The 25797-nt window shown below is 44.4% G+C and overlaps 1 protein-coding gene across 2 annotated transcripts; it reads left to right on the top strand.

Annotated features, from left to right (window-relative positions):
• The first annotated feature begins 4967 nt into the window (after positions 1–4967).
• Positions 4968–18945, top strand: PDP2 (pyruvate dehydrogenase phosphatase catalytic subunit 2). 2 transcript variants are annotated; one of them, XM_014595611.3, is made up of 3 exons: positions 4968–5040; positions 5306–5376; positions 13500–18945. In XM_014595611.3, exon 3 carries the CDS (start codon positions 13552–13554, stop codon positions 15151–15153), a length of 1602 nt encoding a protein of 533 aa, XP_014451097.2. In that variant the 5' UTR covers positions 4968–5040; positions 5306–5376; positions 13500–13551; the 3' UTR covers positions 15154–18945. The 2 variants fall into 2 exon arrangements, with proteins under 2 accessions (XP_014451097.2, XP_014451098.2); XM_014595612.3 differs by lacking the exon at positions 5306–5376 and having other exon boundaries at positions 4974–5040.
• Positions 18946–25797: the final 6852 nt, after the last annotated feature.

Below are 25797 nucleotides of genomic sequence, written 5' to 3'. Positions count from 1 at the left end.
TGTGCCCCCATGATCCTGTTTAAGGGCCCAGTTGGCCAGAAGCAGGGGTCATTATGGACAACATATTTGTAACACTGCCCTTGTTTGGCCTTTGATCCAATTCCAGTCCCAGCACATACAATCCAGATCCTTGCATGACCTCATATTATCTTTCCACAGTGAGCACATTAGTCAGCAAACTAACCCATTACAAAAGAGCACATGTTGCACAGTCTAGCAGCTGGAAAAGTATTCCCTACATGTTTTCCTTGCATGTTTTGCAGTAGGGGGATACTACTAGAGCCTAGCTCATGAAGAAATAAGGCTGGAAGGGACCTCAAGAGAAGTTCCCAGTGTAGGCGGTTCCCTATCCAGTCTATGCCACTGCTGCTGTTTCTCCCTGCCACCAAAACACTGCAGAAATTCCCTGGCTCTGCTAGCCATGTAAGAAGATTGCTGACCCGTTCCCTAGAAAAATCAGTCAAACCAAGTGGCGGAACAAAACAGATCAGGCTTTAACATTAGGTCTTAAACACTGCAGAGCCTGAGACTTAAATCTAAAAAGGGGAATTTGGGAGTTGCAGGAGAAAGGAACAGTGTACCATCTCTTAGTAGTAAGAGGGGTTCAGTTTATGGACATATGCATCATTAGGTGTTTTCTGGTTCAGCAGTGAAGCAAACAAGAAGAAGAAAAGCTGTTTGACTAAAGCCAAATATATTTTCCTCTCCTCTTTCTTGCTCAAGTAATCCCCTCCCCAGTACCTCAGGATACCTTGGCATTCACCACAGGTATTAAATTCCCACCTCTGCTGGGGGGACTGGAACCCATGTTTCATTACAGTTCCTAATCCTTAGGATATTGTTAGGAATGTAAGGGGAGAAAACTTAAGCTAGGGACAGAAGTTCAACATGAACTGGTTTTAAGTGATCAGAAACTGGTTTAAATCTGTAACAGAACAAAAGATCAGTGCACATAAGCCAGTTTCAGCCATTTTGACACTTGTTTAAGATAAACCTGTTTGAACATAGCATTAGATTGAACTGATTTTGGGTCAAACCGATTTATTGAAACTTCTGTTCCCGACCCTTTTCTGGTTCAAGTTAAATCACAGTCCTCCAGTATCCCAGAATGCTTTGTAGCCCTGGGTCTGTGCTATGTGCTCCAGAGAGCAGGGCTGGCCCCGCCCCTCTGCTCCCTAGTTGGAACAGTGAGGGCTGGCTGACAAGGTGGGGGGAACCCAGCTGGGGATGTAGCCCAGTCTGCAGGGAGGGGGGACTTCCTCTGGCCCCCAGGCTAACCCCGGTTGGGGCCAGGGAGGGGGGGGTTGAACACCCCTTCCCCTGCTCAAACTTACAGCTGGCTGCAACTGTGGACTACAAATCCCAGAGGCATCTGGAAGCCGAAAGAGGAAGTGATGAGCAAGCCTGCACCATTCTGTTGTTGTGATTCTGGACTGCAAATTCCAAAGCCCTCAGGGGCAGCAGGAAGAGGAAGTGGATATACAGCCAGAGAACTGTGCTCTAGCACGGTCCCCAGCTTCTGGCTTGAGCCACTGAAGGCATGTGGCTGCATTTCCTGAATCAAAGGTAAATGTCTGTTGATTTCTGTTTCAATTTAATCTGTGCAGTTTAGTTTAACCTGCACAGACTGAATTGATTCAGCCTCAGGCTTTTTGACCATCTGTACTTTGCCTTATACTCTTACTGACACTATTCCTTATTTTGTTTTTAAATTTATATCCAGCTCTATTGAAAAGGCTCAAGCAGCTTGCAGTCCGTAAACAACCACAGACAGGTTTTGGGATAGTGTTTTGGGGAGCCTGAGAACTTCAACTCAACTTCCCCCCAACTCCAACCACAACTTTCCTGCCCTGTCTAAATAACTGAACAACAGCTGGAGTAGGGACTGTAACCCTATGTTGAACCCCCTATGTGTATATTCTAACCTAAAGAGTCGCTTTTTTTTTCATGATTTTAGTCACTGAACAAATGACAATGGGGAGCAACTCAAAAGGAGGAACGGGAGCACCACCATGTAACTGGCGTTTAGGGCATGCATTGGAGATGTGGGAGACCTACATTCAGATCTATGCTTTCTGACTCAGAGCAAAGATCTGTTTGATATCAGCAGGAGAGATTGCGGGCTCACATGCCAGAGTAGTTTGGAAGTACAAGGGCACTTTCATGGGACACGTGGGTTCAAATACCATTAAGATGCTTGAGCTACCTTCTTTTGCTGCCCTTTGTGCCAGTGTATTATGATAATCTTTCATTACATGATCACACACTATTTTTTTTTTCCCAGAGGATAGCATATGCTTACTTAATGAGCATCTATGCAGTATTTTATCACTGTTCAGTGTGTGGCCTCATCCCTTGTTTACTGCTGAAAACCTGCTTTAAGGACAGAATTATAGGCTTTATATGGTACTCCTCACCAGAGTATCTGAATATTTCACAAACATGCCTATGAATTAAGAGGGTGTCATATCCATTTTAGGGATGGGGAAGGAGATACAGATCACGGTCAAAAGTATGAATTGATTATGCAGGGGTTTAGGTTGTAGCCGTGTTGGTCTAAGGATATAGGCAGACAAGGTTCCTTGGGTGAATTTGATATCTTTTATTGATATGGGTACTGAATTGATTATGGGTACTCAGTCAGGGACACCCATGATTTGATTTCTAGGAGTACTTTGTATTATAACATGTTATAATTTCAAACCACGGTTTTCAATTATTTTTAGTTGCAATTGTGAATGGTTGCTACTTCTGTGAATCTGGCTCTGAGATTCAGGTGTAGGCACCTAGACAACGAGGAGCAGACAAGTCACAACTGCTTGCAAAGTGTTTAGTTTAAGCAACTTTACTAGCATCAAATAGGAATGCTGTGATAGAGGCAGGATTGATCCCAACAGCTTATCCTAGTTCTTTTGGCAGCTAAGTTTCCCCCAACATCTTGCCACCACCTTTCTCCTGCCAGCCTATCCTGTTTCTCCTTATCTGGTCTTGGTCTTCATCCCCTTCCATATAGCTTTCTAGTCTCCTTGCCCAGATAGTCCCAATTTTCCTTCACTTTCCAGTTCTCCATGTCTAGTCTGTCCCTACACCCAACTTCTAATTCCCAGAAAAAAAAAGTCAGCTGGAAGCATACACCCAGTGTAGTCCAGGTTGGTTAAGTTACAACAAATGTGAAAACCAGGTCAGGAAATGTTAGGGAACCTTAGGAAGAGATGGCATCCTAGCAGTTGAGCATGTTAGTAGTATTTTGATTAATGTCTTAATAGTCAACTACAACATTTTATACAGCATTCTCCTGTGACAGTATTGTTTTAGTTTAAGTATGATTTTAATAATCAGTAAGATCATACAGGAACTTGAAGATAAAAAGCAGCCAGTATAAAATACAAGCTAATCATATGATAATATGTCTTGTAATCAGTTTTTGTTAACTTTACAAAAATCAGAAATACTGATTGAACTATATACCTTTGTTTGTCTTAATTATTCTGTAGGTTGATCACAAAGCACTTTGGGACCATTTCTGCTTTTCCTACTCATTTATACTACTATCCCAGTCTACAGTAATTTTAAGATCAAGCCCTAGCTTCCACCTAGGAAACTGAATATGAGATGTGGAACCAAAGACTTCTCATGTAAAAGAAGTAGTATTGGATTTCCTCACTGACTTACGCTGGCCTGTGAAAGAGTGCCTCCAGTCTGGGTGTTCAATAACTGCAGGTCTCTTGCACTGGATTGTCACAGGTGTGGAAGACCTATAACTCCCTATGAGGAGGTGCTTTGTACACCTGCCATTTAAGAGGGGAGGCTGCCTAAAAAGCAGCCTACAGGTGGCAAAGTGTGTTGGGGGGGGAGGCAATTGGAGAGTCACCTGATCAGAAAGGGGACCAGGCTTGAACCACATAAATCTGGGGCTTGAGCTGGTCAAGCAGTCTTGTCCTAAGAGCCACAGGGAGAGGAGCTCCTGGGATAACACTGGAACAAGCAACTCTGCAGGCCTGGGTGGGAACGGGGGAATATTACCTGGGGTAGAAAGAGGCTGGGTTATGCAGGTAGGCAGCCCTTATTTAGGTTTGGACCTAGAGAGGGGTTAGTGGTGTCTGCCAGACGGCTTACTACTGTGGTTAGTTTTAACTGGTGTTTGTGGAAGAGACTTGGGGGGGGGGAGGGGTAAGAAGCCCCAGCTGGTCTAAAGAGAGAAGCTATAGGAATAGCAGGCCTGGGGACCAGTGAGGGTGGAGGTGCAAGTTCCCAGAACAAATGAGCATGAGGAGGGGCTGAATGGGAAAGGCCAAGAGGCCGGAGGCTGGAGCTCAGGAGGGGCACAGGCAGGGAGCTGGGGCATTTGTAGCCCAGGAACAGCAGTTGTCGGAGGGGGTGAATGAATGTCTCACTGGCCCAGATGTGGGCCCAAGGCCAGGCAGGACCACAGCTGGAGCCTAGTGGGGCAGAATTTCACATGGCCTTGGGACAGGCCAGGGACCAGAGACCCGGGGTCACAGCTGGAGGCTGAGGGGCGCATGGCAGCCCATCTTCTGGGGGGCATGGTGTAAGGGGCATCACGGTCACCCCTGCAGCAGACTCCCCCTGTGCATCCCCATTACACTCCGTATGAGTCAGCAGCATGAGAAATTCGCCAGAAGAAGATACAGGAACTTGCCAACTCTTGCTTCATCGTCCAGACATCGTCACCCGGAGAGGTCAGGTCGCAGGGCTGGGTCCTTGCTCGTGATTTGGAGTTAAAAAATAAATGCCTGCGTGTCCAGCCCCATGTCAGGCCCTGGAGGACGGAGCGCGGGACCCGCAGCCCGGCGAACGAAGGAGACGTGGATTGCCTCACGCGGTGTCACGTGGAGCAGCCGTTGTCCCGGCCTCTGCAGCGGGGGCGGGCCCCGCAGCCCATTGGCTGATGCGGGCGGGGCGGGGCACAGGCGCGGGCCGGGCCCGGCCGCCGATTGGCCGTGCTCCCTGCCCGTCAGGCGCCGCCCTCGGAAGCGGCCTTGAGGCGGCTGCCGGCTCCTGCGTGCGCGCGGCCCAGAGGTGAGCGGGGTTTGGGGGCCTCACGCATCTCCCCGGGGCGCCGGGCACCCTCGCGCGGGGTTGGGGGCTGGCGGCGAGCCTCCAAGGGCAAGTTGCAGCTCCGTGTGAGCGTGTGCACCGGGCACGTGTGAGTGTGCGTGCGCGCTGTGAGCGGGGGTGTGTGTGGGTGAGAGCCCGTGTGTGCACCCCTCCCCCAGCGTTGTGGGGCGCAGGTTGGCTCCACCCCATTTTACAAAAGGACTGTTTTGGCCCCGGCGCATGACAGGTGCTGGCAGTGCCGGAGCCGGACGGGATCGCGTGGTTTCGGAGTTTGAAAACGACAGGAAGCGACGGAAGGTATTGGTTTACTTCCCAGCAGATTTCTTTTTTTTTTTTTCCTTGTGGTTTTCCGCCTCCGTGAAGGTTGGAGATGAATGAGAGAGGGGTGGGTGGGGATTTTGTGTGTTTTGGTGACTATTGATTACTTACACACCGGCATCTTTTATCCTGTAATTCAGAGGGTGGATGAAATCCGGTCTTCATGGGCGGGAGATACTAGGGTGTTGTAAGGCCTTCTCTACGCTGAAACTAGAGGGTGGTTTCTTTAAAATGTGAGGGAGGCTGGCATGTGGTAGCTGAAATGGGAAAGGCACGAGCAAAGCCCAGGAGGGAGAAGTCTTTTTTTCTCCGTAAGGCATCACGAGGTGTCTGGCAGTCTCCTCCTGCAGCTCCAGCGCCGCTTGCGTTGTTGGGAGTGTCCTTGCAGAAAGAGCCAGTTGCCGGCCTGTGCTGATGCTCCGGCTGTTGCAGATGCACCGGTGCTGGAGCAATGTGGGGGGGAGAGTTTTGCCCACATCAGGGTCTTAATCGTATAACCTGAATTGTGCAGATAAACATGCTGCTCTTTAAAACCCTGCTGGAATAGTTTTCAATTTGTCTCTGGGAATTAAGGTTTCTTGTGAAATTGTTACTGCAGGAGCCTTAAAAAAAATCATTTTTGTTTGAGCCTGTTTTCTTGTCCCCCTCTCTGCAATTCTAGGTTTTGTAGGGGGAGTGACGAAGCATAATTAAGTGTTTAAAATAGGGTTTGCCCATGCGACAGTAGAGTAAATTTCATTTCTTTTTTCTGTTTCTTTTTGTTTATCACTTAGCGTGGACAATGAAAACAGTTCAGTTCTAGCATCTGACCTTTCCAGGTCATGTACCAACACAGGAGTGGCCAACCTGTGGCACAAGTGGAACAGGCAGCCTCTGTGTGTAGCATGAGGCAGGGAGCAGAGCAGCAGATTGGGGAAGGGGAGCTGGTTGGCACCCAAGAAGGATGCAGGGCTAACTTGTGCCACACCTACCAAAAAAAGGTTGGCCCCTGCTTTACTAGCAGCTATGCAATCACAGCTGGAGATTGCTTGCATCCAACCAAGGCTCTTCCAGTAGGTGGGGAAGAATTAGGACACTTTGACTGAACTGGAGCCAAAATCAACCTGGGGCTTTAATCCAACAAACTGAATATCAATAGTAGGTTTAAAGCAAGAGCAAAGAAGTGAGAGAGCTGCAGCATAGTGTAGTGTACATCCAAATTATGGCTTTAATTTTCAATGTCACAAAAGACATGTGACACTGAACATACAAAGGTATGTTCAGTGTCACAAAAGAGCGTGTAAGACTCGGTCTGTATAGTGAGCAAGCGGCAATCCAAAAACTAACAGCACCAGATGCTAGCAGTGGATGCTAGTGGGCAGAAAGGAGTGTAAAATATAGTAGATCACGGGCATCAAATATTCAGCCCACAGCTCCTTTATCTGGTCCCCTGGGCTACTGGCAAGCCACCAGAAGTTAAGAGGCATGGCTGAGGAGGGAGGGGGGAAGTGGTCTGCTGCATAATCCAGGGCTCCCTGGACATGGCAGTCTTCAGCAGGAGGATGAGCAAAGGCAGACATAACCAAAGTTGCCCCCCAATCACTTCGCCTGTTACTACTGCCGCAGCCATATCCTCTCAGCTCCCTTTGTGCTGGAGCTGTCACTCTGTGCTCCAGGTTAGAGCAAGAGCTGCTTATGCTACCACTTCCTTGCGCCCCAGGCTGGATCTGGCTCACAAAGAGCCCCATGGTCTGGATCTCGCCCAGGGCACAAGGTGAGTTTGATACTTCCATAGTAGATAAACAAGGGGATCAGGCACATACACTGCTATCCTAAATGTTCCTACAGTCATCCTTGTAGAGAACAGTATGAACCCTTGTGAAACTTTCATAGTTTAACCTGAGTAGGCTGCATTTGGGGGAGGAGGAGAAGGGATAGAGCTAATCAGATTATTTTGGCTGGATTTTTTAAAAGTCCTGATTCACTGAAGCCAATATGCTTGGCTGAATTGTATCTGTTTCAACAGAATTTGCACTGGCAAAGTTTGTTAGCTTGGAGCTAAACTTTGGTCAGTTCCAGAGAAATGGGAACTCTGTTTGGGAGGCGGATCTGGAAATGGAAGACTTTGATACAGTGCCATTTTGCAAAAGAGGTAGAAAGGAGTTGGTTTCCTTCCAGTGCAGAATGGAGATTGCAAAATTGTTGACAGGAGTCTTCTGTGGTATTTTGGACCAATGTCTTTAGTTGTTTAAAGGAATTCACAGGAGTAGTCAGAGTTAAATGTTATTTCTGCAGTTGTCTCGGGTCTTTGCCAGGATGCCGCAAACCAGAACTCCTGCATATGTATGCTTTCCTATTCTTTCTCCTCTTCCTGACTCTGGATATGGCTGTTAAGCCAAAGTTCACACGTTAAATGTTGAAGGTACAGAGGAGGGTGACGCAGTTAAGTGACTGAGGGTATGGGGCAGCACAGACCAGTAATAAAACCTAAAAATGAGCTGTTAGAATAGTGTTAGGCCTTTTGACTATAATGTCCTGCCTGTCTTTGCATCCATAGAACTAGACTAGTATAGAAGGAGTCTGCTGATGTAAAGCAGTGACGTAAGCTTTTGCCTTATTGTGGGGCTTAATTTAGTCCTGTCTATAATGCGTTCCACTTTTGCGCATCCACCCACTTCTGCCTCTATCTGGTGAGTCAGCCACCCTGTGGTGGCTCTGAAGTTTTGCTAACCTGACAACCTCAGTGAAAATATGCTATCACAGCCAGTTACGATTATAATCATATTGTTGGTCCTCCAGTCCCTTCCCAGAAGCCCTCTGGTCTCCTCCTAGTGTCTTGGGATCAGTTTGATAAGATGTCTGTCCTTGTAGACATACCCTCCGTATCCTCCTTGCTTACCATTTCTCCAGCTTCATCCATGTAGTATTTGTTACAGCAGAGGAGTGCTCTGTGGGGGGTACATGTACCAGTGTGCTGATACCAGAATCGTGGTGTGGCTTTGGGCTTAAGTTAGAAGATCTGCAAGTTTAATTCTTCAAAGTGGAATATTGAAGCATTTGATGGCAAAGCTCCACAGCTGCTCACTGATTATGGGACTGCACTGCAGGAAGAAAATAGAGTGGTTCTAGGTGAGGTACCAGATGGCCAAAGATAAAAAGAAATTATCCAACAGCCTGCCTGTTTGAATTGGGCTGTGTTTTGAATTGTACCTGTCCTCCTGGGCTCTCTTCTCCATGATAGGACATGCATACAACCCCCAAGACTTTTCCTTTTTGGCTATCTCTGGTGTAGACACAGCTTTTGCTGATGAAAAAAGTGTTTCTACTAGTGCTTATGAACAGCAGAACATTTCCCATCAGAAGTTACCTCCTAGTATTTTGAACTCACTTGCCAGTACAGCTCTGATGCCAGAACTCTGCCATTTGGGTCTAACTTTGCCTAGATAACAATTTGTGTGTGCTTGGAGGAAGGTTTAAGCTCTACAAAACCATAGTGCTGGAAACAGGATCATACGGACCTGCTAAAGGGCTAGGAAGCAAATGTCTCTTGCTTGGAGTGCTAGAGATAGACTTGACTGTGTGGAATGGGGGATGTGTCTGTGATAAAGAAACCTATGGGGAAAAAAAAAAAAGAAAAATTGCATTTATCAATTCCTAATGAGGTATTGTAGAGCTGCTGATATACAGCAGGGTGGGCAGTGATGGGCCTGCCAGCCTGGTCATTTGATATCTTGAACTGTAGCATAATTGTATAGAGTAGGGGTGTCAAACTCCACAAAGACTTTCTATCCAGCTGGCTGGGCTACTAAAAGTTGGGGGGGATGTAGCCTCCCACAGAATATGGGGCCCATGGGCCCGGGTGATCATGACCATCGGTAGCCATTCCAGAAGCTTTGTCGTGCCTCTGGACTCTGCTGCTGCCAAACCCCTCACCACTTCCATACCTGCTGTGGCTGCTTGGGTGACCACAGCAGCCATCCCCATGCCCCAGGCTGGATCCGGCCTTCAAGGAGCTCTGTGGTCTGGATCCAGCTTAGGACCCCAGGTGAGTATGACCCCCAGTATAGAAAACTGAGAGAAAATGGTGAAAATGCCCACAGATTATGAGAATCATAAGCCCAAGGCATCTCTCTCTTTGTCTTTAGGCCTCGTCATTTGACACTCAGGTGGTATTTGCTTAGTCCCCACATACATGTGCTCTGTTTTAGTTGGAATGACATAAATGAGCTGAAGGACTCAAAGATGTTTAAAATGACCCTGTCACTGTAAAACATCAAAAAGGTAAAGGAAGTTTGGATTTCCATATCTATAGAGATTTAGACCTGCCTAATCCCGTGGCAAACCGTGACCTTTCAGATCTTTTTTTAACCTCCTCTTAGAAAAGAGAAAAAAAATCAAGTGCAAATGAAATAGGAAGTGAGACCTTTGTCATATGACACCCTCCCCCCGATTCTGTCCCCCACCTCCCGCCAGTCCTTTAGGTAGTATTAACAGTCCTGTTGGGGAAGAGAGAAAATTAGCGGCTATTCATGTGGTTTGATCCTACATCCTTGAAGACAAAACAAGATAAATCTGTATGAGGAAGGAGAAAAACCAGCAGAGATTTATTTAAAAAAAATGTGCAGCTTCTGTTTCTGGCACTGACTTTCTAAGTTTTGCTGCTGGAAAAAGACAGACAGAGCACGTGGTCTTAGCAGTCACTCTGAGACCTGGCAAAACTTTACCAGTGATCTGGCTGCTTAAGGGTACTGCCCTTCTGGGTGATGGGCTGGCAACAGTGCTGAAAAAAAGTTTGGGCTGGCTAAGCCAAGTTTAGTAAGCAGAAGTCAAAAAGTGAGACAGGAAAGGAAACGGGAGTAACAGCAAGTCTCACGCACCAGGTAAAGTGTGGGACTTTGCCATCTGTACCAGTTTCAGCTGTTGCAACTGGGGCTATCTGCCTGATCCGTTTTGGTTAGGTCAGGATTAGGACAGCAAAGCTCCAATGGTCTGAAAGTGGATTCCAGGACTTGAGAAGCTGGTGGAGCTGGTATCCATGATGAACTGAAAGGAGTGAGCTTTCCCACCTGACTTCCTGACACCAGTTTCAAATTGTGTTTCTTTCTTGTTTGTCAAATGAAGGACCCCTCAACAGAGGAGGGAGGTAAACTAGCTCACCCGGGTATGATTCGTTAAGCTGAAGCAGTTGACTTTTATAGCACAGTAAGCTTGGTCTATTGATTTCTGGTCCCATGCTCCTCTTGTTTACCAGACAGGATTTCAGCACAGTCCTTGGCCTTTATCAGTAGGCCTCTTTGTTTGGGTCAGTATATTTTTTTTAATTTTGCTGATGTTTTAGAAATCACTTTATGTAACAGGCAGAGCTGGACTTTTGTTGCCTTGGACAGCTTCTGCCCAAACAAAGTCTATACCTCAGATAAGTGGTGCTGGAACCAAAGCAGCTCTCATTATAGACTGACTTCTCTTACTGCTCTGATGCTGCTTTCTGTCTTCCAGAAAAGCAGTGTTACATTTTAAATACAGGTGCACCAATACATCAGTCCGATATTGGCTTGGCACTGATTATAAAGAAAATTTCATATATCGGAAATCAGCCATATCAGGCTGATAAATGGCCTGTGCATGCGCGCAGCTGCAGCATAGCACAGGTAGGCAGCAAGGAGCGCATCCGGGCAGCGTGGAGAGCTGCCTCCAGCTGGTAAGTCCATTTTGATGGAAGGGGAGGGGGAAGAAAGGGGTGTGTGTGTGGGGGGGGGAGGGTGCAGATCAAGGCACTCATGAGGAGGGGGTCTGGAGCTGGGGCAAGTGCTGTCCAGCTAGGGCGGGCACGGAACCGAGCCACGGCTTGTCCGGGAAGCTCCAGGAGCGGGGGCACCTTCCACTGCCATGCACTGCTCGTTGGGGCTCCACTTGCCTGCTTGTCCTATGGCTCCTGTCACTGCTCTTGATGCTCTTTGGGAGGGCACAGGGGGGCTTGTACCACCGGATCTGCATGGGGCTGGGTGGGCTGGGGAGGCGCCAAGCTCTTCCTGGCAGGGCGGGGCTGCGCTGGGTTAGGCAGCTGTGGCTATGGCAAACTTGTGGCTGCAGCCCCGCCCCACCAGGAAAAGCTTGGCGCAGCCCTGACTCCAGCCCATACCACACAGATCCGGGGGCACATACTCCCCACCCTGTCCCCTCCCAGACAAGTGGTGAGAGTGACGGGACAAGCAGGCAAGTGCCGGATGATCCACCAGACCAGCAGCTCTTGGCCAAGCAGCGTGCAATGGAGGGAGCTGCTCTCCCTGCACCCCCAGGACAAGTTGCAGCTCTGTCCTATGCCTGACCCGCCTTGGCTGGGCAGTGCTTGCCCCCGCCCCAACTCCAGCCCCACTCCTCCCTCCCTGTGGGGGCCTTGATCTGCCCCCTCCACACCCTTTTCCTCATTCCTCCCCCCACACCAGACTTACCAGCTGGAGGCAACTCTCCATGCTGCAAGGCTGATCTGGGAAATCAGATCAGTATCGACTACAAAAATCTCTATCAGTGCAACCCTAATTTTAAACTTCCTGGGGTGAGAATTGGCCCTGGATTAAGAGTGCAGCTATTATTTTGCACCAGTTTTGCAAAGGCAGATGACAAAATTCAGCTCTGAAGTAAATAGGAAGATTTAGATGCTTAACTACTTGTTCTGGGGCCAAATTTGGTCCTTGACTAGTGGAAAGCTGTTAAATATCCTTTTACAGCTCTTACTACCTGCCTGCTTTGGCATAGGGAGCAGTGTGTGTGGAGGCTTAATACACATGACAATGAGCTGTTTTAATTAGAGTAGCTATCCAGGAACCACTATAATTAAAACACCCCCCTCAGCACCAAGCACGTGTATAGGCAGTCATGATGCCTGCTGATAGCCATCAGTACTGATGCCTGATGTCTCTTGTACGTGTTAGCAGCGCGCTGAACAGGAGGAGGACAAAGTACTGTATGGAACAAGGGCAACTCTAATTGTGAGCTGTATCAATTTTGGCAGTTTAAGGGTACCTTTGCAAATTTTTATATGGAGTCTGTACTAATTGACTTTCTTAGATTCTGTCAGAGGTCTTACATTAATGCCTTGTGCATGGTTTCATTTTTGCCTTTGCCTGTAATCTCAGGAAACAACTCAAAACAGATTTCCAAGTATGGCCTATGCGCTTCAGTTATACAGTCCTAGTTTTGAATTTTCTGGGGGTGGTGAACAGGTATAACAGCCCCCCTAAGTCCCTGCCAGATAAAACAGTCAGTCAGTATCCAGATCAGTGCAGTTAGTTTAAAATTACTTCAAACTAAGAACTTCTCTTGCTCATATGATAACAGTAGTCAGTGGAGCTATGCTTCTGGGTTCACTTCAGCCCTTCACTGTCATGAATGCTTAAGTGGGTTACAGGTAAAACTTGATTTGACTGAACTTCAGTTTAACTGAGAGTCCAAAATTCCTAAAGGTTAGTTATGACCTCCAGGGCTGTAGACCCAGACTAGCCCTGTAATACTCATAGGTTTGTCTTCCTCTCCTGCCAAGCTTAGTTTATCCTCCAGAAGTGAAGATTTAAGCTCCTTGTCACACAAACCTTAATTATTTGGTGATTTCAGATGACAAACCCGAATTTTTCAGTTTATCCTGATATTTTCTATATTGACATCATTTAGCCTTCAGTATTTATGTGTCTATTATCTCAACATGGTTGTACCCTTTTTTTAAAGGTGTCTCTTAAAGGTAGCCATTACTCAGGTTTTGCTCTTCGGAGCTCTTGGACCCATTGGTTCTGCTTATTCTAACGTGTAGGCTTCTGTTTTCTTATTGCTGAAGTTTCTTTTAGCCTTGCTGTAATGAAAAAAGGACTTGACTGCTTTGATATACTTGGCAAGCTTAGCCTAGCTGTTCTGAGGAGCCAAGTAGAACGAGCACTCACAATACAGGCTCCTAAATTCACTTAACTTACAATTAAATGATGGAAAATTCAGCTGTTACGTAACACAGTTATCTCACAATAGCCTACCAGAAAATTATTTACAATTCAACATTTTTAATAATAATTTATTTGTTGTCATGTGATGTATCTGTGTGGTATCTAACTTCTACTTCTATCTTATTTTTTAACTTCCAGACTCCTAAAACTTTATGTTTTGCTGAAAGAATCACTTCCAAAAGTCCATCTTATGATGTCAAATACTGTATCCTCTTGGATTTTAAGCTCTGCAAGAAACAGCATTTTTGTTTTGCAAGGAAAAGGACGTTTGTATTCAAAATGGATCCCACACCAAAGCAAGATGAAATGCAAATGCATGTTTGCCAAAGCACCACTCTCTCCTGTTGTGATGAGCTGCAGTATAGACAGCGTCTTCACTTTAAAGGCTTTCAGACATACTTCGACGGAGGAGCAGCACTTTACTTTTCAGCTAACACCATCACAAATAAACGATGTATTGAAAGCAGGTGAATTATCCCATAAAATATCTGAATTTGATGGCAGAAATTCAAATTCTGTCCTGAGATTTGAAAGTAACCAGTTAGCATCCAACGCACCCAGTGAAGATCGTAGGAGTGCAGCCACTTGCTTGCAAACAAAAGGAATGATGTTTGGCATCTTTGATGGCCATGGTGGTTATGCATGTGCTCAGGCAGTTAGTGAGAGGTTATTTTACTATATTGCTGTCTCTCTTATGTCTCAACAAGCGCTGGAAGAGATGGAGCTTGCCACAGAATGCATGAAACCAGTCCTGCCAATTCTGCAGTGGTACAAACATCCAAATGACCTTATGTTCCGAGAAGTGGCTTCATTATACTTTGATCACCTCAGGGTTTATTGGCAAGATCTCTTAAACCTTGACCTAGAGACAGGTTTCAGTGTAGAAGAAGCCTTGATAAATGCGTTCAAAAGGTTAGATTCAGACATAACACTGGAAGTCCAGGCCCCTTTAGAAAATGAAGTAATGAGAAACATTGCCCTGCAAGTGGCTTTCTCTGGTGCAACAGCCTGTGTGTCTCATATTGATGGTGTCCACTTACATGTTGCAAATGCTGGGGACTGCAGGGCAATCTTAGGGGTTCAAGAAGAAGATGGAACTTGGTCAGCGCTCTCTCTTACTCGAGATCACAATGTCTTCAATGAAGCAGAAATCAGAAGGCTAAAGGAAGAACATCCTAAAGTGGAGGAGAAAACAATAATCGTGAATGACCGGCTGCTGGGGATCCTCATTCCTTCAAGGTCTTTTGGAGATGTTCAACTGAAATGGAGCAAGGAACTGCAACAGAGTGTTCTGGAGAATGGCTCTAATGTTGAAGCTTTAAATATTTATCAGTATGTCCCTCCAAACTATTATACACCACCTTATTTAACAGCAGAGCCTGAAGTCACCTACCATAAACTAAGACGTAAAGATAGGTTTCTAGTTATGGCATCGGATGGATTGTGGGACATGCTGAATAATGAGGATGTGGTAAAACTTGTTGCAGAACACCTTGCAGAGTCTACCGTCCAGAAACCAGAACTCAAAAAGCCAGTTAACTTGGGCTATATGCAAAGTCTGCTGCTTCAGAGGAAATCCAGAAGCATGGGCTCACTTGACCAGAATATTGCCACTCACCTAATAAGGCATGCAGTTGGAAATAATGAATATGGAGAGGTAGACCAAGAGAAACTGGTTGCAATGTTGACTTTACCTGAAGACCTAGCAAGAATGTATAGAGATGACATCACAGTTACTGTGGTGTATTTTAATTCTGATGCAATTGAAAATTACTACCCAGGCAAGAAATAAGGACTTGAGTTAATGCTATACCATGCTATGGCAAGGTCTGATATGGGACCATTAATGTTTACTTTCACTAATAGTCAAGCTGTTAGAAATACTGTTTACTAGAAGTCCTCTAGCTGTGAATTCCTTTTGAAAATGTTGGGCTGTGAGTTTTGTAAAACCTCTGGGCTCCCAGTTTTTTTTGCTGGTGATACAGAATTGTACTGCTAACAGCTGTGCAGAATCTGATTGAAGGCAGTGGTCTAATTAATGATCACTGGCCAAATTCTTTCCCCATGGAAACCACTGACCAAACTCCTGAAGTACCCTAGTGTGGTATCATCTGTTGAAGCTATAGTTATCTTCTCTAACTGAATGAAAGTGCAAGAAGGACCCCCTTGTTCAGAGGTCTTATGCAAAATGAGCAGCCTTCTTTCAAAGTATGTTTTTCAAATAGATGCTGTTTGGGCATGAGGGTTGTATCTGATACTTCAAACTGCTCACCCTCCAAACTTGAGAGACCTTGTGAGCTTCCTCTTTCATTTAAAACTTAAAGCAAGACTGTTTCAGTTTTGGAAACTGTTAGATTACTTTTTACTAATACCCTTTTACAGGAGGCATAAAGAAACAAAGCATAATTTCTTCCAGAATGACTGACTTCAAATTGTGACATTGAGTGGAAAGACAGTTGTGTGGACAGACACTTGTGACAATCTAGTGCACTTTAAACTAGAATTTACAATTCAGTCTTTAGAAATATTATATATTTCTAATTTAATGAGTACTTAATGCCACCAGTGGTACTTGATTGGAATATTTTTATGCTTATTGTTTGATTTACTAAAACCTTTTATATTGTAAAGTGATCCATGAAACATTGTGTTCTAAAACTGCAGTCTGTAAAACTAACTTAAATACTATTCTGTAGGTGCCTCTGGAATTGTATAAGTACACATGAAATCTAAATGCTTGTTTGAAGAGATGGGTGCTCTACAAATTGCTGCCTTTACGTTCTCATTTACGAGGTAGAATTGGCAATGCTGGTATTCTACCAAAGAGTACTTCATGCTTGTCTCTCTCCCTTCATTCTTCTTTTCAGACAGGTACTTACTGTCCAGCACAGAAGACCGTTCAGATTGTCCTGGTGATTTATTGAAATGCTTATTTGTCACTGGATATTACTTTTTATATTTAAAAGTACACTTTTTGGCACTGTGCTAAAATAATGTACTTTATATGTTTGTCTTTTGCACTCCATAACTATTTGTATTGCTCTCTCTTGTACTTTGTCCCCTATATAAAGCTTAAACTAGCTTTCTTTTTCAAAGCTGGCACGCTGCTTTTCTAGTGACTGTTTCCTTGTTTGTGCCCCGGAATAATTGGAGCCTGCAAGAACGTGCATTCTGGGACTAGAGGTCCCTGTTGGTTGCTGTTGCTACCAAGGAAGAGTACTTATCTGGGTGGTACTGAACTAGCATAAATGTGATCATATTTTTTTTTTCCTCTGCTCCATTTCAAATACAGCAGCTTTTCTCTTAATTATTCTGCAGTTCAGCATGTTTGAAGTCATTAACAATTGCCCTCATAGACGCTATGGAAAAAATCCACAGTTTAGGCCAAAGTGTTTTTGTTTGTTTGTTTGTTTTTCACCAACACGAGTCATTTATTAATGCAATTGGAAATAATGCATATGAATGAATATGGGTTGTAGAGAACCATGTATATGATTCTGCTTGAAATTTACCTTGGAAATTATTTTTAAAAAGTGTTTAAAGAAAACTAAAGATATGGATGTTTAATTGTGGGTAGACTTGAGACAATCAAGTTTGTGCTTTTTTATGTTACCTCACCAATTAATATATCTTGTTGCAAGCGTCAGGCTCAGGCTGCAGTATTCCCTATATTGATTGCCTACATGCTTTTCCTTTCAGTCTAATATCACTGTTTGATTTTTGGCCCTTGATTCATGAACACATCGAAGCCTGCATGAACATAAGTTAGACATAATAAGGATTCTTAGCTGAAAAGCAGAATACCTAAGGCACCTGACTTGTACATATCAGAACAAAACAGGCAGCCCAGCTAGGTAGCTGTCACTACATGATCGGTCAGCTACATTTTGTAGGTCTGTGCTCATTGTTCTAAGGAAACTCACTGGGCTTGAAGAGTTTGGGGTTGGTACTGGAGTCTGCAGGAAGGGTTTGCATGTGTATGGTGGGCTGTTACAGGGGTTGCTGGGGTTTATGATGGATAATGGTGATATTTAGCCTTAATCTAGTTATAGGTAGCTTTGGGCTGAGGAGAGATGTCTCCCTTGGGAATGAGGGAGCCAGATCTGGAAGAAGATCTAGAGGCAGGTTAGTCTGTGAGCAAACCCACAGAGGGAGTTGCTGTAGAAGCATGTGTGTGGGGAAAGGCTCTTTAGTGAATCCTGATCACAGCCTTAATGTTTTCCAATGAATGATTTGAGCAGGGCACTCCCCTTTGCCAGTACCTTCTTGTATGTCTCTGTGTGAGCAGCTGTATATATGCAGATTGGTTAGTTATTCTGACTGTAACCAAAAAGTAGTGCCATTGATGGATGCATATCTAGGCTACCACACACTAGATATGGGCACTCTTCCATTAGTGGTGAGGCTAAAAACAAAGGTGCTAGACCACAGTAGAGTAGACAAAAATCTGATTACTTTAAATAAACAAACATATTTAGCAAAATATTTGAGAAGCAATTCAAGTCTGTGTCTGTTAAAGACAGCATTGCAGATCCAAGTACTTAACATCTATCTAAAATAACTTGCTCTTAATTTTTGGATATCTTCTAGTTCAGGTAAAGTGGCAAACTTAGTTTTCATGGTTTTTTTTCAAAAATGGAACAGTCAGCGTACTATGGATACTCTTATTACTGCATATGTAAATAGAACTGTTTTTGCAAACCGGTAATTGTTGTTTTGGGGATTGTGTTTGACGGTAGAAATGATACTATCTCTAATTACATGCCAGTATGTGCCCAGTTTAACTTGCAATATTGTAATTATTGTTCCTTGGAATATGGCAACAGGAAAGCAAGTAGGTACATAAATAATAGTGTGCACATTCCTGCATTTTGTTGTAGACCAACAGTAATAGCCTAGGTCTACTTGTGTGTAAGCATCAACTTCAGTCAGAGAACGGTCATACCTTTTCTGCAGCTGTGAAGGCATGGCTGGTCAGCATTAACATACCGGGTATACACTGCTCTGGAGTCCTTGAGATGCATGTTTCAGTGGTAAACTTAGTTGATGGTGACCATATGGCTCTCACAGGTTGGTATGATGCAAGTCTTCCTCTATCCTGAACAAATAAGCTTTCAACATGTTAACTGGTGTAATTTGAGTCAACTCAGAAAATGTAACTTCCCCAATATCTTTATGGTGGGAAGCAGTAGGTTGTTCCAGATATAGGAATCAAGCTACCCGTAGCCTGAAGGATGTTCACCACGTGCCACTCTACTGTGCCTCTTCAATCTAAATTACATGGACTCTTCATGTACGTACTGGTATAGATAACTTATCATTTAAGCATATTTTGTGAATCATGACTGTGTCCTTGATTTGAACTATAGCCTTCTGACATTTGTGTTTAAAATGCTTGACATTTAAAAATAAAAATGTTTTTTGTTTGGAGAAGAGAAATCTTCAACTATTGTACTTCAAGTGACTTGTTTGTATTTAAGGTTTCAAACCTTTGTTGTATGTTTGGATTTTTTTTTTCTCCCTAACTTCATTGCAAATATTGAAATGAATTAACATTTTGTAAATAAAAACCTGTACTCCCGTACTTGTGATTCTTCTTACTTTTGGTTTCAAGCTTCATGAACTTCGCTAGCTGTGGGTGTAGAGAGCTGGGTGATTAGCCTTGAATCTAGGATGAGACTAAAAAGAACACAATTTCTGGTAACTTAATCAGCAGGTGTTTGGGTCTGAACAAGCAGTCAGTATCAAATACCATATTTACTTCATTCCAAGGCGAGTTTTTTGGGGGTTTTTTTTGGGGGGGGAGCATTTAACTTATGGGGGGAAGCCTCCTGCCTTGGAATCAAGTAGGAGGCAATGGGGGAGAATTGGGGGGAGGTGGGAGCAGCTCCCCTCCTTCCCTCCCAACCCCTGATTTATGCTTCCTCTGATGCCAGCAGGTTCTTTCCCCACTGTGCCTTGGGGCATGGAGCATGGCCTCAGCTCAGCCTTGTGGCATGGCACCTTCCACACAAGGCAGGTAAGTGAGGGGGCAAGCTGCCTGCCCTTCCTACTGCCTCCTCTACCACCTGCCCCCTCATGCTTCCCCCAGTGCCTGACCCCTACTGCCTGCCACTGCTTTTCCTACTGCAGTGGTGGTAGGGATGAATTTAAGATGTCTCTCTGATAATTAGATGTTATCCATGGCAAAATTGTAACGTATACATTTTTGATGTATAGAATAATTATTAGCAGATGGCAGGGATTGTCTTAAATTCAGGGTCATCTGTAATTGGGCTTAATACAGCATATTTTTGTGCTTGTTCGGAAATCTTGAAATTCTACTTCTGTTGATCTCCTTTGGGTGAGGTGGGGGAATACATATATAATCATTGACTTTTTACTACTTGTAAACAGTGCTAGTGTCTCCAGTTGGTGAATGGTCTTCCCCAAGCATTGCCTACAATAAGTTCTGCTGACACAGCTGTATTGGTCTTACACTGTTAAGTCAAAACCTGTGTCAAATCCCTGGTGTGGATTTAGCTCAGCCAGCAGAGCCTCAGCTGTTCTGGGGAGCTAGTATAGGTCTGACAAACTCCCTTGTTAATAATAGTGGCTCTCACCAAAGTACTGCTTTAGCTAAAGCAGAGGGGTGTAGCCTAACTCAGAATATGAAATATGTATATTTGAATGGGCGGTGTGTGTGTAATAATAATAATAATTATTATTTATACTACCATGCTCTTGCCAGTGTCTATTTAAAAAAGAGTTCAGTGGTGGTGTTGAGATCTAAATGGGGCAGCCAGCCAGCCAGCCAAGGAAGCATAAGCTTGCCAATCAGTAACTGCAGCGCAGTCTTGCGGTAACGTGATGCTAGGGGTAAAATAGGATATGGACAAACAAGTCAACTGTAGTAGTCGATAGAACCTGGACCTGTCCATAAGCGAGTGAAATTGGGCTAAGCCATCCCAGTTTAGTTTTCAGGTAGTGTGGTGTTAAGAGCCAGTTCTCAGCTGCTCCCCAGTACTCCCTGTAATTAGACTGTGCTATCCATTTCCTAGGGGCTGTGAGGCCAGGGAAAAGAACGAGAGCACTTGTATCTCGACCAGAAATGGATGGATGAGGGGGAAGCATGCCCACCTTAGCTCTAAGAGAAAGCATTTTCTCTGAATCCCTGGAGATAGTAGTAGGTATTGCAATTTACTAGGTGACTTCTCACTGCGTTGTGCCTGGGATTTAACAGCTATTGTAATGGCCTATTTTCTCCCCCAAGCATTTTTGATATACAAGATAATGTGGGGAGGATGGCACTGTATGTGCTTCCACTGGTCAAGAGATATCATTAATTAGTCTCAGCACGCAGCTCTTGCCTGCTGTCCTCGTAAGTGGAGGTTTCTGTCACGTGTTCTTAGTAAACTTGAAATGTCTTCCCACTAATGTCACTGAGTGACGAGTCCTCGCCTCTAAAAACAGAGTTGGACTGTCTTGGAAGACCGTTAATAATGCAGAAAAGCCCAAAGAGAAGCTGCTGCTGCTTTGTTCTCAAAAGTAGGAGACTGTTCAGCAACTGCAATTAAATAAGTTATTCCCCTCTTTGGATTCAGTTGAGGTTTCCAGTGATTTGCTGTTTTTTCCTGGTAAACATCTGACTTTCTCACAAAGTTTTTACATTTTTGTCTTTTAAAAGCAAACAGCAATCAAAATACAAATGTCCAAAAACTTTCCACAGCCTCAGGATCCTGGACCGTAACCTGGAATGGGAAAAATTCAATGACGTGATTTGAGCGAGGGTCTGCAGTCGCATAGTGAGGGGAGCATAAACCCCTGTGCATCCTGGTGCTATGTGGGAGTGGAGGTGCGTGGCACTCTGCAGGTACAGGCCTTAGCTGTCATCTGTGTCGACACTTCTTTTATCTTCAAGTGCTTGAAAGCAGACCCATAGAAGAAAAACAAACGTGCCAATTGGTCAGTGGCTATTTCCAGCAATTATGGGAATGAGACGCATACTTTAGGAAAACGACCGCAAGAGACCTCAGTGTGGAATGACTTCTCCGCAGTATATACAAAATACCTGTCTGGACAAGGATTCTGTATTAGTGAGCTTACAAATGTTTCAAAATGCTCAGTTGCAACGTTTGCTGCAACTTAAATGCTCTAGCAAGTGTGCAAAATAAGCATCCCTTGTACAAGCTTATCTGTGCCACTGTAAAATATCCAAAGTCACCAGGCTGCCATCAGATGAAAGACTTCATTTATTACCCAGATAAATGCTGAGCCATACATTTCAGAACTAGGCTACATTTTTGCAAAGGAGGAAGCGTAGGCGCCAACTTTTATTTTTGTTGGGGGGTGGGGGAGGAGAGCTAAGATGATAGACACCTGGAAAGTTATGTATTTCAGGGGTGGCCCTCTTCCAGAGGAGAGGCAGAGCCCTTGGGGGTGGGGAGGGGCATGTAGTCATCATCTCTGGGAGGAAGGACAGCAATGAGAGACATTCCTCATCCCTGATCCTTCTTATTTGACTGTGTTGGAATAAATCTCTTGACTCCCTGATCACCAAGAGCAGTATTTGTATGCAAGTTTCAGGGAATCTGTTTTAATTTATTTTTAGGAAAGTCATATTTGCACTTCAGAATCTGTCCTGGAGCTGATTGACCCCATAGCTAGTAATAAGGAATTACTAAAAGCATAACTATGCATGTAACTGTCCAGTTGGGGCAACAGAAGGGGATATAAAGCAGAGGGGGGCAAGCATTTAACCAGAACATGTTGTGGGTTGGATGGAGCTGGAAAAACAATGTGTTTTTTATGGCACAATATGCACAATACTAAGAGAGAGAGGAATTTAGTTCTGGTTTTTGCTGAGCAGTGTGCACCAAAGAGAAATGTGGTCAGTGATAGTGTATGAACACGATTCAGTGGAAAAGGCAGAACCAAAAAAATGAGATCATAGAGCACATTCTGAAAATCCTGCTCTGCCCAACTTCCTGAGGCTTTTATTACTTGCTAGAAAGTTTTAGACCAGTAAAGTGCCCTTGATTATGTTAGATAAGTGTAGGCTGTGCAGTCCTCTAAGCCAAGATCCAGTAAAGTACAGGCAATGACAGTGAAGGCTTTATCCTTTTATCCTGCCAACAAATCTTGGATGGACCCTGCAGGGCATTAGCTGTGGAGTGACCAGGCTGGCTTGGTCTCTGAGCATACACACGGAACAAAAGAACAATGTCCTGGAGCAGACAAATCAGAGCGTCTTAATGAACAGGTGTCCTTCACATTCACTGCATCCAGGGCACCAAAGACGGACTAGAAATCAGCAATTGCTGTCATCCGTCAGCTGAGTTACTTTTGTGCATGTGAAAGGGGTGGAAGGATTTATATTCCACTCCCAAGTTCTTCATTCATTCTTTGCCTTTTTATTACAACCAATATATTTTAATCCTTTCTGAAGCAACTTCTGCAGTGGCTTCCTTCTCACACTTGTTTCTGCCCCCAAGCTTTTCTGCAGTGACTATGCTCCATCACTAAGACCCTGTTAGCAGGTTGCAGTATTTCCGTGTGCAAATCCCCAGAGAGAGGCTTTAAACTTGGAGCCAGAGCTGACCACACGATGTCAGTGTTTGATCTTGCATAGGGAAAAACTGGTTCCTGCAACTGTTTCTTCTCCCTCTCTCTGAAAGTCTGCCTCCATGCTTGCTGGGGTGTGGAATGCACATGCTTGTTGGTTGGGATATTTTTCTGGAACAGCAGATGTGGTTGCAAAAAATAAGCAATGTTTGAAACATGAACTGTTGTATGAAGGCCAAAAGACTTCATGCTTCAGTTTTAAAGAAATCTTGCATAGACTGTTGATGCTGGCATATAGGCTGCTTGGGCTCAGTCCGGGTTTTCTCAAGCTCGGTCTTAGCCCAGCTCCTCCGTATTGCCTGGGGGATATGGTTCCCTTTCCTTGACCTTCCTAAGTCCCTGGTCGTAGCACTGAAGCTAGGCAGCACTCAGCTGAATTTCCTGAGAACATTCTTCAGCCATGCAAGTGGGAAAAGGACAAAAGTCCCTACCTGGGGGAAAGCTTTGCTGCAGCAGCTGCTCTTGCACTATCCAGAAGCTGCAGGCAGATACTCTTCAACTCCGCATGCTGTTTAACCCATCTGGCTCTGGGACAAGCCATTGCCTAGAATCAGAATTTGGAGCTCCCTCCTGCCTTTCTTGCCCCTCACTTCCAAGCCCTAGTGGGTCTTGTGGATTTTGCACTGGCCCAGCCTGCCACTGGCCATGTCCCCCTGCTCAATGGTCCACGAAGAGCCCAGCGGGCCAGATGCAACAGTTCCACGAGCTGGATCCAAGTAGTGGGCCATGTTTGACACCTCTGCTCTGGTTCCTGTGTGTACAGGTAAAGCCTTTCCTGATTTAACACAGAACTGAGTTGGGTTTGCAAATCTTTTGTGTTCCTTCATAAAAATCTACCGACAAGTGTCTTTATGAAATGCATACTTCCAGCCCTAGACCACCACAAACTGCACCCTCCCTTTCCCCAGCTACCTCCTACCAAACACAGAAAGAGTGGTCTCATTTTGACTTTTACGGCTGTGTCAAGTTTCAGACCTCTGGCTAGAAGGAGAGTGACCTAGGTTTCCTTTGTTTCCTTTTTTGGACTGGTAGTTAATATAATCAATTTTTCAGTGGTTTCTTCACTCAGGCTTTTAAGGACATTCTAATGCCATTTTTGTTGCCTCCTAGTAATAAATACTTCTGCCTTCTCCACCTGCCAGCTCATCTTTTATTCATCTTGCTGATGAAAACAGAAGCCAAATTGCACATGGAGCTTGGTCTTGCTGAAAGAGGATTCAAAATAATTTTCCACTGCAAAAGGCACTGGTTCATTTTCTAGTTAGCTTAACAATTTTCTGTTTCTCTGATGCAAGTTTCCTAAGAAGTTAAGAACCATTTTTTAGTTCTTATAATTTTTAGTTCCTAATATTGCTGTATGATCCAACAAAGCAGGGACAGGTCAGAAAATACAGCCGGACATATTTTAGCAAGATAAAATAAAAATAACCACTGTCTAGTATGTCACATTCCTACTGCAGAGGGCAAATGTAGCACCAAAAACCAAATGGCTTCGAAACCAGTGGTAGGGATTTGAACAGCTATGCCTAATGCCCTACTTCTGTGCTTCATTTTACTTGCATGGGTACTCTGACTCGCACAGTCACTTATGCTGCTCTGTGTTTGTAAGACTGGGGGCCATGTATACTTCTCAGCTGGGGAGGCACCCATCATTTCAAATCTGACTGCCACTTTCATTCTCTGGGGTGTGTGCGCTGATTAGAAGAGACTTGGGCAGAGAGAGGAATTCTGGGGGAAAAAAAGACTGGTTGAAATCTATTCTCATTACTTTTTCATTTATACAATTGCACTTCTTGTTTCGGTCAAGGGGCTTGCTCATACAAATGACAAGCACAAAGCTCAGGATGCTAGTAACATATTCTGCATGATGTCAGCTTAATTACTAGTGTCTCTTTTGCTACAGACCACCAAAAGGACAAGAGCTCTGCATATTGGTAATCTAACGCCTGTGCTCCAGCTTCTTTTTCAAATGAGTTTAGTAATGCTGACATCTTTGAATGGATGCAAAACTTTTCTGTAATCATGAAATCATCATGTAATTGTTTGATTTAAATATATTTTTCCTGGGCTGTGATGTGTAAATATTGCATTGGGTGTTCCAAGCAGCAAAAAATGAAGGTGAGGATATATGGGTATTAAATTAAAAACATTTATTGATCCCATCCTTGGAAATGGTTTTTTTTACAGTTCAGCTGAAAACAATTACAGCCTCCTGCTCCTCGATGGGTGAAATCCTGGTTCTGCTGAAGCTAATGAGAGTTTGGATGCTGATTTCAATGGAGAGAAGATTTCACTCTTGTCTCTGCTGGGTGGTTCAGGTACCTGTGTAGGCCCAACTTTATTTTTTAAAGTGGTGATAAGTCTAAATACAAAAGGAATTGAGAAGTTTCTTAAAGGAGGCAGAAAAGCTCCAACTGTCAGCAGAATCTATTATTATCTGTGAAGTGATGTGAACGCTTCAACAAGATTGAACCAAGTGCCCTGAGGCAGGTCTCAGAGGATTTGGGTTCCATCTTGGGCAGAAACAGATTGTTTTGTTCTTTCTGAGGCTTCACTTGAATATGGGAAGCTTAATTATACAAGTTTGCAAATATGTATTTTGGGATCAATCCAAAACTCCTCCATAACTTCTAACAGAAGGGCTTCCTGTGACTTCGGTGGACTTTGATTAAGCTCTTTGAGCTTATTTCATGAAGGAGCAAGAGAAGAAAATTACTGGAGATGTCTGTTGTATGTGTGCAAGTGAATGTGTAAATAACCTTAGATGTTTAGATGTTCTGCGCTGCTGGACTTCCATGATGCTGTTTCTACGTCCTTCTCCATGGCCACAAAA

The sequence above is a fragment of the Alligator mississippiensis genome, chromosome 10, assembly GCF_030867095.1.
Source record: "Alligator mississippiensis isolate rAllMis1 chromosome 10, rAllMis1, whole genome shotgun sequence".
In the NCBI taxonomy this organism is placed as follows: domain Eukaryota; kingdom Metazoa; phylum Chordata; order Crocodylia; family Alligatoridae; genus Alligator; species Alligator mississippiensis.
This window is presented reverse-complemented; position numbering and strand designations above follow the sequence as displayed.